This window comes from Setaria viridis, chromosome 7, assembly GCF_005286985.2.
Source record: "Setaria viridis chromosome 7, Setaria_viridis_v4.0, whole genome shotgun sequence".
NCBI classification, from domain to species: domain Eukaryota; kingdom Viridiplantae; phylum Streptophyta; class Magnoliopsida; order Poales; family Poaceae; genus Setaria; species Setaria viridis.
This window is the reverse complement of record NC_048269.2, coordinates 27,471,316-27,488,335: the sequence shown is the minus strand read 5'-3', so window position 1 is coordinate 27,488,335 and position 17,020 is coordinate 27,471,316. Positions and strand designations below refer to the sequence as shown.

The window sequence follows — 17,020 nt, the reverse complement described above, 5'->3', positions numbered from 1 at the left end:
AAGGAACTTATGATCCGATCCTTAAACTAGAGGATTTGGTATACTAGGGATCCTCAGACTCAACCGCTGAAGGGTTCCCAAGTTTTACACATACACCCTCGGGTTGAAGGAAAAGATCACAGCCGAGCCCTCGAGTGTGGCGGAACCGGGGTCGGGCGGATAAGAGGGGTCGGGCGAAGCGGACTGTGGTCGGTAGCTTACCTTCTTCCTACAAAGAAAGCTTGGGGTCGGGAAGAAGCAGACTTGGGCGGAGGGGCTAAGGTTTTGAACAACGGCTAAGTCCGTCAGTGCTCCGGCGGCGGCGGTGCTTCTTGTGGATCACAAGTGAGCTCTTACGCAGCACGGAGGAGCAAGCGGCTGGGTGGCTTGGGGAAAACGGAGTGGAGCGGAGAGGAGAGTTCCTCAGGAACTTAGGGTGTGGCGCTGGGAGCTCGAGCAGGGAGCGAGAGAAATGGCGGAAGGCAGCAATGGCGGAGGGAACTCCGGCGGGGCTCGTGCATTCCCTTTTATAGCGGTTGGGACGGGAGAAGGGAAGCGGCGCAGGAGCGAGAAGGGGAGCGGCGCGAAGGCCGGGGAAGAAGCAATGGAGTGCTCGGCCTGAGCGGCGATTGAGCGACGAGGGCGGTGGTGCAGGACTTCGGGGATGACGCCAACGGTCATTGGGCTCTGGCGTCAGGGCGGCGCAGGAGCGGGTATGCCGGTGGTTGAGATTTGGCGGAGGCGGGCGTCGTCGTGCGGTAGATTTGATGGAAGTGACCGGGTTAACGGCGCTAGAATCGAGGGCGCACAGGTGAAAAGACAAGCAGCCGCGGGCGCGCGGGCGAGCGCGGAGCAACAGATTGTCGGGCGGCTTCTGACAGGGCGGGGAAAGGAGCTGTCGCTGCCGTGGTCGGGGTTGGCGAAGGAGGAATCGTCGGGTAGCGAAGACCAGGCGGCGCGACTGTGTTCGAAGTGACGGAAAGGCGGGCGACATCGGGCTCTGCGGCCGGGATCTGGCGATGTGATGATGGGCGCGGGAGGCGAGGCGTTGCAGAAAGGTTGCAGAGGGGCTTCCGCTGCAATTGGGGAAGGGGGCGCGAGAATCCATTCGGTCGCGGGCTAGAGACGAGGCTGAGCGGCGGGCGTCGGAGAAGTTGAGCCACGCGGCGGGGAGACTCTGAAGCGGGCATGCAACTCGAGTGCGCCTGTCGCGGAAGATCTGGGGGAAAAAGATCTCGCGGGTCCACCGGTCAGATAGAACGGGTGTTTTTTGGAAGGACTTAGAAGGATCCGACGGTGGGCTGGGTTTGGCGGGGTCGGAACCGGAGCGAAGCGAGGAGGGGTCGGGTCTCAGGGGTCGGGACCGGTTTGGAGGTTGAACTGGACACTTAGGCGCGGAAAACTAGACAGGTGATCAGGGGCTCAGATTAAGATTAACTTGGAAGATTTGGGTCGGTCGTCACACCTATAGAGAAATACTACTTGGTGGACTCGGGGTATGCAAACCGCACCGGCTTCCTGGCTCCTTACCGGCAGACCAAGTATCACATCCAAGACTTTCAAAACGCGCCAGAACCACAAGGTATGAAGGAGATATTCAACTTTGCACATTCATCTCTTAGAAATGTGATTGAAAGGGCGTATGGAGTGTTGAAAATGAAGTGGCGCATATTGTTGGACATCCCGGCCTATCCACCAGAAACACAGACACGGATTATATGTGCATGCATGGCGTTGCACAACTTCATTAGGATTAATGGTGACTTTGATAGTCACTTTGGTATAGTGGACAACAACATTAACTATGTGCCGGTTGAAGGCACTCAGGATCAGCCGGAAACAGTGCCTGCGCCGGAGAGTGCGGACATGGCAAGCATGAATGCATTCTGAGACATGCTTGCTGAACATTTGTTTGCTAGATCTTGAATAATTTGTGTTTGAGGACATGTAATTGTTTATGTACTTTGTGATTAGGTGTAACAATTTTCGGTGTTGTGAATCTGTAATAATTTTCGGTGCACTTGAGAATATTTTCCTTGAAGTTTTGTTGTTGAAACAGTAATGAATTGTGTTGTCATTTGGCCTGGTTCAGTGCATTTTTTTGAGGACAACAGGTCATGCTGAATTGTTAGATGATAAAACAGTGCATTGCAAACTTTGTGAAGTCCTAAGTTGGGACCTCCAAAATTTGGCCTGAGGGTCCAATTTTGGCTGAACAGTAACTCCCAAGTTGGGAGGTCCCAACTTGGGCAACTAAACAGGACTTTTGCTTGGGACGGAAAGACTATATTGTTGTTGGTGGTGGTGCAGATTCAGGCTTGCGGTTTTGCTCAAATGACGTACTCCGCGTCAGCACATTTCTTTGCATTTCTCGGAAAGCAAAACTTCCGTGCAAACATTAGCAGTTCACAGTTTATTGTATTCAGATTTGGGATGGCTCGTACCATCAGTTGGAACTGTTTGATTCGCTGTTGATACGCCTAATCATCCCAACTCCCACTCTTGTTATCGTTGGCTTGTTTGATTGTTCCTGCACCTCATTTTAATCCTCCGTCTAGCATCTACTGTAGCACTATATCATCTTGATCATCCATCTACTGTAGTACTCCCTCTGTTCCCTTTTAGCTTTTTCATGTTTATAGATATTATTATTCATTTAGATATACACCGTGCATAGAAAATTATGCGCTAAAAAATCAAATCGACCTACAATTTAGAACGGATGGATACAATTTAGAACGGATGGAGTGCTAGCTTATTTTGATCATACATCCACTGTAGCACTCTTAGATACTGGAGGTTATATGTAAAAAAAATTCGAGAAGATGGATAGTATTCTCTACGCGTAGCCACAAATGCAGCCCAATTATCATCAGCCCAATTACGAGATCCACACAACGGCCCAACGTAAACACGCATTTGTTCCTGCAGGGGTGGAGGAGGATAGTTATGGCCAATGTTCTGCAATTGCAAGTTTCCTTTGAGTAACAATAATTAGTATAAGATAATTATGCAATTATACAGCAAATTTCTTTGGTTTCACATTCCTAGTCCCTTCATAAGCTCCGCCGCGTACGACTGGGTGTGCCATCCTTTCAAAAAGGGAAGAAAAAGAACTTTTGTGGCACGTGGAAGGCTGGAAGCAAGATGAACTCCATTTTCGCAAAAGGAATTGCGAAAAATACATGCGAAAGGAAATTAAGATACTACAGCCGTCCCTTAGTAGTCCAGGTTCGAAAAGAAGAGAGGAAATTCTGAAGCGCGATCTAGACAATGAAACTCAGAGATCATTTTAGCCTAGAACATGATCACCGCATCTAGGACGCCCGGCACCAAGGACTACGTCCGCCTCCGGGCGGTGTACAAGTCATGGCGCTCGTTCCTGCGCCCGAAGTCCACGCCGCCGTAGCTGATGCTCCCGTACGACCCGCGCGGCGAGAGATCCACCCGGGCCTTCCTCGACGTCTCTGACGGCACCGTGCACGAGCTCGACCTGCCGGAGACCAGAGGCAAGCGGTGCTGCTGCTCGTCTCACGGGTGGCTCGTCCTGGAGCGGTGGCCCGACGTGTGGCTGCTCAACCCGGCCACGCGGGAGCTTGTCCAGCTCCCGGCCCCTGACGCGCCGCGGCGAGGCGTGGCCGTGCACTGGCTTCATGCAGAGGGGCGCCAGAGAGAGGTGGGAGGCCGCGCCGACCGCGTCCTCTGCTGCCCGCCGTCCGAGCCGGAGGTGCTCAGGGCGGCGCTGTCGTCGGACCCGTCCGTCGATGGCGAATGCACGGTCATGGTCCTCCTCGCCGCCGGCGCCGAGGAGGAGGCCGTGTTCTGCAACCCGACGGACGCGTCGTGGCGGACGCTCGCGCTCACGCCGGGAGGGGCGTTCGGCGCCGTCGACGTGGCGTTCCAGGACGGCGCGTTCCGCCTCGTCAGCCGCTACGGGCGCGTCGCGGCGTTCGACCTCATCTCGCCGCTGCGCGAGGTGCCCACGCGCCGGGACGTGCTCCACGACGCCCTCGCGCACACGTGGGACGGCCAGTGCCTCGTCCAGCGCCGCGGTGGCGAGCTGCTGATGGCGGCGTGGAGCAGGGGCGGCCGCGAGCTTGCCGTCTTCAGGCTGGGCTCTGAAGGGTGGTGGATGGAGGCAGGCGACGACGGCGAAGACGTGGTGGTGTTGTTGGGCTCCAGGGACAGCGGCGGCCTGGCTTTCGGCACGGCGACGTGCGTGGGTGGCAATGGATCCATGTTTGACTCGTCAGAACTAACGAATCTGCCATGTTTTTTTGACAAGAGCGAGGAGTTCTGCGTCAATCTGCTCAGGCAGGGCAACTGAGGCACGAAGATAACAGCTGCTGCTAGAACTTTAGAGTCTATTTGTAGGAAGAAGAGTCGACAGAGTAGCAAACATCTGGACGTCTGATCGGCGCAGGCGACATGGCCTTGACGCGCAGGACAAGTGCTGGCTATGTGATCAAGATAACGAAACCTGTGATCACATCCTGGTCAACTGTATTTTCGCCAAGACAATTTGGTGGGAAGCCCTATCTGGAATGAGCTGCCAGTGCACCTTCAGTACTCGAGCAATCTCAATGCCAGACTGGTGGATCAAGTTGAAGAAACAACAACCAAGAGCAAGAAGGAAGGGGCTCGACACGCTCTTCATGCTCATCATTTGGAGCATCTGGAAGGAGCGGAACGCACGGTTGTTCAACCAGTGCTCTTCCACAACCCATGAGCTTATGCAGCGCATCAAGCAGGACATCGATCTATGGGTAGTGGCAGGAGCGAGGCACCTCGGTCGTTTAAAGCATGAGTAGCAGGAGTAGTTTCTGTCTTGCCGGTTGTCTCTCTTGCATATCTATGTAATGTGCAAGTGTCTAGCGTGAGCTACGCTCCGCGAATTCCGTAAAACTTTGTGCTTTTCTACCTAATACAATGATGCTCAACTCTTCTGCGTATTCAAGAAAAAAAAATAGACAGAATAGCAAACATGACAATCATGATGTAACACATAGTAGCAAATATAATATGAAATTTTCATTATAGATACAAAGTTACATTTGCCCAAAGTGGCTATGGTACAGCAATTTCAATAAATCTGACATGCAGAGTTACTGAACTAGGCAATCTGTCCAAGAATCCTGGAATCGATCAGACCATTACTGGTACAAAGCTGGCATCCCTTAAAAATACATTTACATTGCTATTCACTTGATCCAATTTGAGTCAAAATTGAGCAGCAATAGCATACAAGCTTCGAAACAGAGAGCACTGAGGCAAGCAAATATTTACCTTCTCCTTTTCCTGTTTCCATTTACAGAGCGCTGAATGTTCACAGCAAGAACTCGTGCCACCTGACATCAAGTTTTCTCTTCCACGAACGTGAAGTTACTTTTGAGCCACTTCACATGGACCTCAAGCCCGGCGTCCCGGAGGCTTCGCAGGACGCTCATGTATAGCCTCCTGTCCAGCTTTGTGGCATTCATGTCCTTGAGCAGCTCGATGAGCTCGTTGAACCGGCTGCACTTGGAGAACACCCCGGCCATGAGCCCGGCCATGGACTTGTCCACCTTTCCCCCGGCCTCCCTGAACTCCTGGTACAACTCCACGCACCGGTGCAGCTCCCCCGCCCGGTTGTTCGCCAGGATGATGCCCGTGTAGCTGATCTGGTCGGGCCGGACCTTGCGCCGCGCCATCTCCTTCCAGATCTTCTCGGCCTGCTTCGCGTTCCCGAGCCTGCCGTGCATATCGAGCAGGGAATTGTACACCAGCACGTTGGGCTCGCACCCCTTCTGCTTCATCATGGCCAGAAGCTTCATGGCCTCCGATGCTCTCCTGATCTTACCGTACATGGAGATCATGTTGCCGTAGGCGACCACGCACTTCTCGAAGCCCCGGCCGATCATCTCCGAGAAGACGGCCTCCGCCCTGTCGCTCCGACCGAGCCGGCAGTACACGTTGATGACCGAGGCGTAGGTGACCTGGCCAGGCTCACACCCTATGAACACCAGCTTGTCGTACGCTCTGATGGCTGGCTTCAGGCCTCTCCTCTTCACAAAGCCATTGATGATCGTCGAGAGGATGCAGTCCGTGACCCTGAGGCCGATCTGCCTCATGTCCTTTGCGACCTCTATGGTTTCCTCCACCACCCCGGCCTCGACGTGCATCACGGTCAGCTTCAGGAACATGTCGGGATCCCCGAGCATCTTGCTGTCCCAGGCCTCGTGGTACAGGTCCTCCGCCGCAGCCTTCTCCCGGGCGTCTGCCAGAGCGCCGATGACGGAGGAGTAGATCGCGGCGTCCGGCGAGAGCCCGTCGGCTTCCATCTCGCGCAGGCACCGCAGCGCGTCCAGGGCTCTGCCCGCCTTCCCCATCGCGTCGCAGACGATGGCGTACGCCTCCCCGGAGTCTTCGGAGGGGTGCCATTTCTGGGACCTGTAGAGCTTGAACAGCGACGCCACCATGTCCGGCTCGCCGAGCGCGGCGCACGCCGCCATCGCGGCGCGGTAGCCGTCGGTGCTCAGCGGCAGGCGGGCCACCCGCGCCTGCCCGTACAGCAGCACCGTGCTCCGGTACATGTGCAGCTTGTTGTATGCCTGCATCGCCGCGGCGAAGGCCATGACGGCGGGCGCCCCCTTCTTCGCCTTGAGGACCCCGAGCACGGCGTCGGCGAGGCCGAACTGCCTCGCCCTGATGCAGCAGGCGACGAGCCGCGCGCAGGTCCGCTTCTCCGGGAGCACGCCGTAGGCTCTGAAGTCCTCAACGAGGAGCTCGAGCGAGCCCCACTGCTTGGCACGGAGCAGCTGCACGGTCAGCGCGTTGGCCGTCTTCTTCTCCGGCAGGAACCCCGGTTGGAGCAGCGCCCGCCGGTAGCACTCGAAGGCGAGCTGCTCGGTCTGCGGGTCGCTGCAGAAGCCCCGGATGAACTTGTTGGATATGCCGAGCTTCAGGGCGGCGTCCGGCAGCGGCGGCGACACCGGCGCCGCCGCCGGCACGGCCGGGAACTCATCGGGCAGGTTCTTGGTGGGCTCGAGGAGAGGGGAGGCGCAGGACCTAGAGCAGTGGAGCACGAAGGACGCGACCTGCCGCCTGATCGCACACGGGGAGGCGTGGGATTGCGGCGGCGTTCTCCGCGATGGATGCAGAGGCGGAATCGGGGGCCAATCGGAGTAGCATTTGGCCATCACTGTGGAGGGAAGAACTTGAGGCTGGGAGTGGAAGAACCCACTCTGTTTACGCCGGAGGCACCTTATCCTGCAAGGAACCTGCAAAATCTTGGTTGAAATGGCTTCTATGCATGGGTGGGGTGTGGCCACGTGGGTTCCCACTGAAAGCTCAGGAGAACCCCTAGAAGTTTGTTAGAAGTTTCAGTTCAAAACCACAGAGTATTATTACGTGGAGTTGCTACCCTGCAAGTGAAAAGAAGCACGGGTTTTTGGGCAAAATGTGGTGAAAAATCACCGGCCTCATTTGCATTCTGGAGGCGCCTGGTCCACGTTGCTCGAGCACGGAGGAGAGCCACCAGTAAACTTGTGACGCCAACAAAGCAAGGCTGGGCGAAAAGATCTGAAACGTTAGCAGGCGAAATTGGACTGAAAGACATCATGAAAGCAACCAACAGTTGTCTTCATACCAAACTATCGCTCACTCGTGGCGCTGCTGGATTTCTGTTCAAGGAAAACCAACTTCTTCCGGGAGCCACAAGGTTCCAGCAATGTTGTGGCTACCTACCAACCAAAAAAATTAGGAACATAATATCCTAGACTAGATGGAATTTTAGCCCTTGTTTGACCACATGATATCCAAAGTTCAGGGTACGTAACATCTTCTGCAGTTCCTGGCCCAAGATACATGCAACATACCATGAAGAACCAGAGAGTATCAGGATTCAGAGTCCGAATGTGCCCGCACCACTTGTATCATCATGGTTTTATCATAAAAGTTTGCCTTATCTTCATTTCTTCTTTTTGTTATTACTACTACACATTTTACTTGATAGACGCAACAACATTATGGCCTACAATTTCACAAAAAAAATGGACCTACCACTTTGTCGATTTCATTTCCTTGAGCTCTGCCATTATCACTTCGATCTATCTCGTATAGAAGTCACAAGCACATATTCTCATTTCTTTTCTATTCTAATTGAGTAACTTTTATTTAAGTTGGGAGGTCATGTTTTATCAATTACGTAGTAGCTCCTTTCATTGCTACCTTCTAATGTTTTTTAAGGGTTCCTATGTAGTTTTCACAAGCTAGTTAAGTCCTACTCCCTCCATTCTCTTTTGATAGTACTATTTCCTCTTGGCACAATGACCAAGGAAAATAATTCTACTTATCATCCATTTAATCATGCCATTAACTATTTCTCGTAAACAAGCAATTTATTAAGGCTTAGACTTCTTGATGTCCATGTAGCCAATCTCATGTGGAAAAATGAAGAGTCACGTGTCAGACCCGAGGCAACCATTAAGCGGATGGATAGTTGGACTGAAATAAGCCTATCAAAAAAGTTTTTCATATTTGAAAATATGACTATCAAAAGAGAACGAAGGAGCATAATTTTAAAATTCATTAGGCTCATCTAGCCCATTAATCTCACTCCAGGAATACTATTTAACATTTTCTTATATTTAATTAAATACTATTTAATATTTTCTTATATTTAATTCAATAATATGTTAACCTATATCAACATTTTGAATAGACTATTTTTACAGAGATCAGATATTATTTTTGACTTGCTTCCCCCACCTTACCCATATTTTTCCATGCGTGATACATGCTTCAACATTTTCTTACAACTGATTCACCAATTCGCAAACCCTTGTTCAACATTTTGAATAAGCTAATTCAATATTTCACGAGGGTTAGGTATTTATTTATAGTTGACTTCGGGATGAGATATTTATTTATAGTTGGATTGCTCCCTCACCTTATCTTAGGGTCCGCTTGCTTGAGCTAACTGTCCGGTTGCAGCTGCAGTGTTACAGCACAGCCCATCGGCTGCAACCTAGCGGCACAGCAAAGCCCATCGGCTGTGCAGCCCAAAGAACCTTCTATTTTCTTCCATGTCCATCCATCCAGTCCAGTCTCGCTATCGCATATCCATCCATCGCGAGCGGAGCAGCAGAGATGTTGCCTGAGGAGGAGCGAGTACTCCGTCTAGGGTTTGGTGGCCGCCCACCGCCCGGCACCTCCGCCCTTTGGGATGCCACTGGTGGGAGAAGGGTGGCAAATCGAGTGAATGGTGCCTTCCTCACTCGTTCCCCTCCAGCATCAGGTGCTTCGAAATGACCTCGACCCTACACGGCTGCAGCTCCACGTCCGATCTTCGCTCACCTCATCTGCTGGGCTCCTCGGTTCGAACCCAGCAAGTCCGCCCGGTCGCCAATCCTCTATGCAGATTGAGTTTCTTCGCAAGGCGACGGATACATGTGCCAGGGTACCCTCAGGAAAGGGGCTAAGGCAACTAGGCACCAAAAGACCAAAGGTCCAACAGCTAGAAGTATGCTGGGGGCGGCCCAGGAGACACCGCGGCCCACCTCCCAACCTCCGCTGGCCGGGGGCTAAGGGCCACAACCACCAGTCCGGCCAGATCAGGGGCGAGGCCCGCAAGGGGCCCACAACGCCCTGCCCACTCCTTGACTCAGGAGGACTAGTGCCGTACCGGGGCATTAAATGTGGGGCATGGCCTCTCTGACCGCCCCGCGCAGGGACATGACCGGGCGGAGGGAGCCAACATTTAACCAAGGGGTCCGAGGGTGAGGCTACACCCCTTGGACCGCCCACGACGACTTGCAAGAAAAAGCCTGTTAGGGATAAGCCTAGGATCTCTAGATGCACACCTGGTCGGGATATCTAGTTAACCGTGTGTTCATGGCGTTCTTGTTAACCGAGAGAGAGAGAGAGAGAGAGAGAGAGAGAGAGAGAGAGAGAGATGGGGTACCTTCACCCCTAGGGGTGGAAGCGGCAGAGCCGCTGGCCATCTCAGGTTTTGTTGGTGAAGGTCTGCGCTAGGGCAGCGACGCGCAGTGCCGTGGTTCGGTCGGTGGAGCTCTGCGCTAGGTAGCGACGCGCAGTGCCGTGTCGTGTCGCCGGTGTAGTGGTGGCGGAGCTTCCCGTCACTGCTGCGCCCCCGTGATCGGTCGGTCTAGGGTTTTGTCGGTGGGGTGGCTGGAGGCGGTGAACCTCGTACCGTGCGCCCCGGCCCCCACCTTTGTTTATATGGCGCAGGTGACAGGAGCCCACCACCCAATGCTAGGGTGGGCGCCCCCGATCAGGGCGCGAGTCAAGAGCTCAACGGGCCGTTGGGCCCATTAGAGAGGAGATCAATCTAACATCTCCATCTTGCTGCTTTAACATTATATGGGGTTTGGAATACAGGTGAAAAGGATACCGTCCACATTCAACTACCTCAAGAGCTACCTAGGGTCATATGCCACACCATTGCTGGAGGAGCTGAGAGCTGAGATGTCGTCTGGACTGGAATCCTTATCTACCATGCCCTTTCTCAGGATATCATCAATTGAAGAAAAGAAAGGCATCAAAATTTATGAAATTTCTGTTGCGTCTGATTCCCAGATTGCTAAATCATGTAATCAGCTTGAATCTTATGCTCCAAGTGTTGGTGATATCATTATCTTGTTTGATGTGAAGCCGGGGCATATTTCTGATGTTACTGGCAAAGGGAAGCCTTTGTCACAGAAGGAGGGGATGAAGATGACGACTCACCACCATCCAAGTATGTGATCGGAGCATCGGGCAAAATTGATGCTGCCGACGGGAAGTGTCAAAATGGGAAACGGAACTCAACTTTTGCTGCTTATTTGCTCAACATTGTGACCTACATCCGTATATGGCGTTGCCTTGACTATGAAACAGCAGTCAGAATAAATCCAGGACTCGTACAGGAGATGGTACACTATCCCCTGGTACGTTTATGCTGATTGTACTTATAAGAAGAAGTCATTATGCCATCTTGTTTGAGGACAGAAATCAAAGTACAGAGAGACTAGTGTCGAACTGACCATTCATGTTTCTTTTTATTAGAATGTTGAGCAAAAGAAAATACCCAACATATTCACATCATAATCAAAGTGCTTATTGAAAGATTCTGGGTGGTTGTAAGGAAATGGTTAATTTGATTAGTTCCATTTTCTGATTTCCCCAGGTCCCAGATATTCTTCAGAAATGGGATGTCGATTCAATTGATAGCATGGAAATATGGACCAAGTTGTCTACAATGGACCTTAACAATTCTCAGAATGATGCTGTCATTAATTGTATTTCAGAAATGCATTGCAATAGCAACAGCAGCAGTTTTAGCCTTATCTGGGGTCCTCCTGGCACAGGAAAGACAAAAACAATCAGTGTGCTACTGTGGTTAATGAGAGAAATGAAACATGGTACACTCACATGTGCACCAACAAACCTTGCTGTCAAACAAGTTGCTTCACGTTTCTTGAGGTTGGTCAAAGAGCATTCTTTTGGTACAAGCAGCCTGGGAGATATTCTATTGCTTGGCAATAAAGAGCGCATGTGTGTTGATGGTGATCTCAAAGAGATATATTTACATGACCGTGTAAGGAAGCTTCTTGGCTGCTTTGCACCATTGACTGGATGGAGACATTGCTTATCTTCACTTTCTGATCTTTTTGAGAATGGCTACTCCCAGTACCTTCAATATCTACAAGACCAAGAGGAAGGTGAGAAACCTTCCTTTCTCTCTTACAGCAGGAAAAGATTTGCTATTATTTAAAAAGACCTTAGAAGATGTTTGAAAGATTTATTGTTTCATGTCCCAAAATCTAGTATTTTGGAAGTGAACTACGATAATATCCTTTCAATTCTCAAAATGCTTGAAGACTTCAACAGCATATTTCAGCGGAGGTGTACTGGGGATGAAATTAAGGAAGTTTTCTTGTACAGAAATGGAGAATCTGATTCCAGAGACTATAGTATGATGAAACATTGGAAGACAATAGTTACTCTTGGCAAAGTGAGGTTAAAATGCCTTGAGCAACTAAACACGCTGTATGCCTTGAGCAACTAAACACGCTGTTAACTTCCTATAACATCCTCAAAGCGTATCATTCGCGATTTCTGTATTGAAAGTGCTTCCATAATTTTCTGTACTGCATCTAGCTCGTCAAAAGTAACTAACAAAAAGGTAGAGTTGCTTGTCATTGATGAGTCTGCGCAATTGAAAGAATGCGAAACACTGGTACCTCTGCGTTTGCGGACCTTCAAGCATGCTGTTCTAATTGGTGATGAGTGCCAATTGCCAGCAACAATCAAAAGCAAGGTTGGTTTTGACATACTTTTGTGATTTTATCAGATCTATTAATATAGCAATTTCTATTTGTTCGGTAAATTTGTATTATGAAATTAATTTTGATGATCATTTTAGGTTTGCACAGATGCATTATTTGGAAGAAGCCTTTTTGAAAGATTGAGTTCTCTTGGGCACGAAAAGCATCTGCTCAATATGCAATATAGAATGCATCCATCCATCAGTATTTTCCCAAACCTCAGCTTTTATGACGGGAAAATCTCGGATGCTCCTAGTGTCACGGAAAGAGAACATGAAAAGAAGTATCTTCCAGGTTCTATGTTTGGTCCTTACTCTTTTGTAAATATTGAAGGAGGGAGGGAGGAATCCGATGAACTTTGTCATAGCAGAAAAAACTTGATTGAAGTGGTTGTTATTGAGGAAATACTGCGCAATCTCCGGAAAGGTGCGCGTTCTCATCCATTCATTCAAAAAGAAAAATCTTATCTAGCTTACTTTTCTAGTGTTGAGGAACTTGACGTCTCACTGTATTGAATCTGCATGTTATTAGCTGTACGGGAATATGATGCCAAACCAAATTTTCAGTGAACAAGGCATCAATAATAGAGTTTGAAGGACCAGTTAGAAATATGTGACTGGAATGAGGAATGCATACTGTATAATAGGTTCATATTTGATGGTATGATGTATTTGAGCTTGTTATATTGTTGCTGTCGAAGTTGGCATCTATGCTTGTATTCTACTTGTGTTGGAGTTTCTTAGGTTGCAGCAGCAGCACTATTCTTTTTTCTGATATACTGGAGAAATTTCCTTTGTGATGTTCACGATTTTATATTTTTAGAAGTCAGATCCTGCCAACCAATTTACCTTGCTCTCATGGGTTATCATAATGACAAATGTCCAAAATACATGCACTGAAATTGGAATTTCTATTATTTTCTTTATATATATCAGCGCACCTCTGCTTCTAAATATTTCTTCTTTGGCAGCTTGCTCTAAAGCTAAAAGGAAAGTTTCGGTTGGTGTCATATGCCCATACACTGCTCAAGTTCTGGCAATTCAAGAAAAACTAGGGAAAATGAAGTTCGACCCTGTACAAGTAAAAATTAATTCTGTTGATGGGTTTCAAGGTGGTGAGGAAGACATAATCATTTTATCTACTGTGAGGTCTAACTCAGATGGGTTGGTAGGTTTTCTTTCAAACAGACAGCGCACAAATGTGTCTTTAACACGAGCAAGGTATCTTGTTTTACAGCATTACATAGTAACTTTGAGTTCCTTTTGTGATCCATGTCCAGTCTTATTTTTCTTTTATCCACTCGGTATATGACGTTCGTTTACATTACAGATATTGCCTTTGGATTCTTGGAAATGCAACAACCTTATTAAGCAGTGGTTCTATCTGGGCTGATCTAGTTTGCAATGCGAAGGATCGGCAGTGCTTCTTTGATGCAAGTAGCAACAAGGCTCTCGCGCGCGTGATTGCTAAACAAAAGAGTGATCTCAATAGAGTTGAAGTTAAAAACAACACACCTCTCGTAAGTTCCAGAACAGCGTGGCTTTTGTACTGCATATATTATTCTTAGCATATATTTTAGTCGGAAAAAGGTACATATGGTATGTGCCCAGAAATTTTTGGTTGATTCTGCTTCATGGTTTCTGGCGAACCATGGAAATTGACACCTTTTAAAAGAAGATCAACAAAAACAATTGAAGGAGGGATAGTTCGTCCAACCATCCAACTGCTGCTGCTGTTATAACCTGCGATATGGTTGGAGTAACTTATTGTTTTTTAAAGTACTATATGCGTTATCTGTCGGCTAGAGTATAAACAGATCATTCCTATTTAGTTATGAGCGATAACAATTCTGACCAGTGAGTGCTTTACTATTTGAGCCAGAAAACGAAATCATTGGTTTAACATTTCGGTAACTCGTAAATTTGTTTTATTCAGGTTCAGGTACAATCTCAAAGTGGTCCGAATGAACAAGGCTCTTATTCGATGAGTGTTTCATTTGATGCTGGGAACCCACCGAGCAATATTGCTACCGTTGCTGACTTGCAGTGCCCGGGAGATCAAAAGGAGGATGCAGATGATATCACTGCCTGCTTACTCGACCTCAAACTCAGCTAGAGATTCCTTTCTGTCTTGGGCTAACGAGGTGACTGTGATCTGTGTGAATGTTTCTGAAATGGCAGTGGCAAAACTTGCAGCGGAGTTGAGGGTGCTGTATGAAACGGTTGACAAGATTATTCTGTTGCGGCTCACATGTCGCGCTCAGTTTTGCGTCGAGTCAGGTGGTCTGGACTCAGGAGAGACCTTATTTTTTGGGGATACCTGCATCGAAAGCGTGGCCCAGATGTTTGAATTTTGTAGTGAAATACTACTCCGTACCTGTTAACTGTTAGCTGAGTTCAGAGTATCTGACGTTCTCTTCAGCTGAATGCCTGAAACGAAACTCCAGGCTGAGTTCAGAGTATCTAATGGGGTCTCCTGATATTCACAGTCGAGACTCTTATCAACTGTGCAACTACTTGATGCTTGTAATTTTCCGGTAGGAGGCTGATCGTGCGTGCAACGATCAGCTGTGCCACACGCCCGGCCGTGAAATAGCCTTGCTGAATTTGCCATTTAGTTTCGTGGACCTCATGCATTTGATCACGTAGCAGACCTTGCTGAATTTGGCAATTCAGTTTGTAGGATCGTGAGCATTTGATCATGCTAATTTAATACAGAAAAATACTACCAAGATTGTGACATTAGATATGAACAAGTGTTTGGATGATCTAAGCTTCATGAACATGTAGACAATACTAATCAGTGCTAAAATTAGAAGATGAAGTGTAACAGTAGCATACCTAGCGCCGTTCATAGCTTCTACTGATGTAGTTGTTCCTCTTGATGTAGTGGAGGCAAATGTTGTCCAATGAGCAGTCACATCTCTTCTGGACACTCCCCGATAACCTGATGGCCGTCCTTCACCCGAAGCAGATGAACTCGTAGATGGTTCAGTTCCGGAGGCCTGCTCTCCCAACTCTTGTGCTTGCAGAAATAGGGACGGGGAAACCTGATGTGGCAGCGAACTCTGTGTTCTGAATGTTGAAGGAGTTCTCCTCTTATTCTCACAGAAGCTGAACTGAGAAGTCAGGAATTCTTATTCTCATAGGCAGAAGTTGCACTGAGGAGTCAGGAAGTAACCTCGCAGACACTAGCTTTAAACTCCGCTTCGCATGTATGCAGGCACGGTGGCGGCGGCTCCAACACGCGTGTGGCACGCCTTCATCTTTTTCTCAACTTCTTAATATAAGTAAATATATTTCACATATATAAATCAGGTCAACATTAAGTCAAATTCTCATGTGGTATTAAATCAGATAGTACACATAAATTTAATACGAACCTTAGAATTATTTAATTTAATTAGATAAAATATTAGACTTCGCCTACATTAAATCCAACAGGAGCATTTGCCGCTTCAGCCCAGGCTGGCCGCTGGCCTGTCTCTGAAATCATCTCGCCGTATGCGGTATGCCATGGACGCATTGCAGGCGGTGGCCGTAGGGCTTTTCTTTGTCATCTCAACGTCTCCCTCGGCTCCGGTCTTGCTCACCGCGTGCACACACGGGGAAACGAAACGACGCACACGGCACACGTTGACACGTATCCCCCCACCTGCGAGAAGATTCAAGCAGTCCGTCCGTCACCTCGAGTACCGCGCGATCCATCCAACGGCCCAGCTGAACCGGGACACTGGACGGTCGACGCCGATGCGCCGATGCGGGTGCGGCCCGAGAATCCGAACGGCGGCGTGTGCTCCTGTCGGCGCGGAGACAGCTCTCGTCTGTGAGTCAGGCCTTGTTTCCCAAATTCTAACTTTAACACTATGCAAAAAGAAGATTCCCTATCACATCAAACTTACGGTATATGTATGGAGTAATGAATGTAGACGAAATCAAAAACTAATTGCACAATTTTGTTATACTTTACGAGACGAATCTTTTGAGCCTAATTAGTCAATATTTGGATAATAATTCACAAATACAAACGAAACGCTACAGTGTTGCTACAGTAATTTGGGCACCTTAAAGTTGGGCAACTAAACAAGACCTCACTCAGGCTCGCTAGCTCGGCTCAACGCCCACCGGCAAAGGGAGAGGACTAGAGGAGGAAGAGAGAGGCAGGATGAGCGACGGCGACGACGACGACTTCCACAGCACAGCGGGCACGGACACGATGGAGGCCGTGGCGAGCTACTGGGCGCAGGAATTTTTTTTATTTTTTTACGATTTTGCAGAAATAAATAGTTGATCCAAAAAATTTGCACGGCGGAAGCAAGCTACCGCCGGTTCATATGAACTCAAATGGAGATACACTTTATATGAAAATTGTAAATCTCGTTGGATGGAGATAAACTTTATATGAAAATTGTACTACAAAGTTGTTCAAACTTTTTTCATTTGGTATCATCTTGATGCTCAAATAATCGACACAAGTTTCAAATCTAAAATTCAAATTTTAGATCTGAAATTGGGCAGCACAGATTCAAAAAATCATAACTAATTTATATGAACTTGGATAGAGATAAGTTTTATATAAAAATTATAGCTCTCGATGAGATTTACAACGTTGTAGTTCAAACTATTTTCATTTGATGCCATCTTTGTACTCAAATAATCAACGCAAGTTTCAGATCTAAAATTTACATCTAAAATTTGTGTCGATTATTTGAGTACCAAGATGACATCAAATGA

At 48.6% G+C, this 17,020-nt stretch overlaps 2 protein-coding genes and 1 pseudogene across 2 annotated transcripts; 2 read left to right on the top strand and 1 right to left on the bottom strand.

Moving 5' to 3' along the window:
- The first annotated feature begins 3,095 nt into the window (after positions 1–3,095).
- Positions 3,096–4,306, top strand: LOC140223501 (uncharacterized; annotated as a pseudogene).
- Positions 4,307–4,978: 672 nt separating this feature from the next.
- On the bottom strand, positions 4,979–7,340 carry LOC117865339 (pentatricopeptide repeat-containing protein At5g13770, chloroplastic). Its single transcript, XM_034749506.2, has one exon. It carries the CDS (start codon positions 7,155–7,157, stop codon positions 5,334–5,336), a length of 1,824 nt encoding a protein of 607 aa, XP_034605397.1. The 5' UTR covers positions 7,158–7,340; the 3' UTR covers positions 4,979–5,333.
- A 3,001-nt stretch (positions 7,341–10,341) lies between these two features.
- On the top strand, positions 10,342–14,402 carry LOC117864820 (helicase SEN1). Its single transcript, XM_072295338.1, is given in 7 exon segments — positions 10,342–10,663; positions 10,666–10,907; positions 11,147–12,280; positions 12,386–12,713; positions 13,258–13,507; positions 13,617–13,806; positions 14,223–14,402. Coding segments are annotated over 7 exon segments (2,646 nt in total).
- The last annotated feature ends 2,618 nt before the right edge of the window (positions 14,403–17,020 follow it).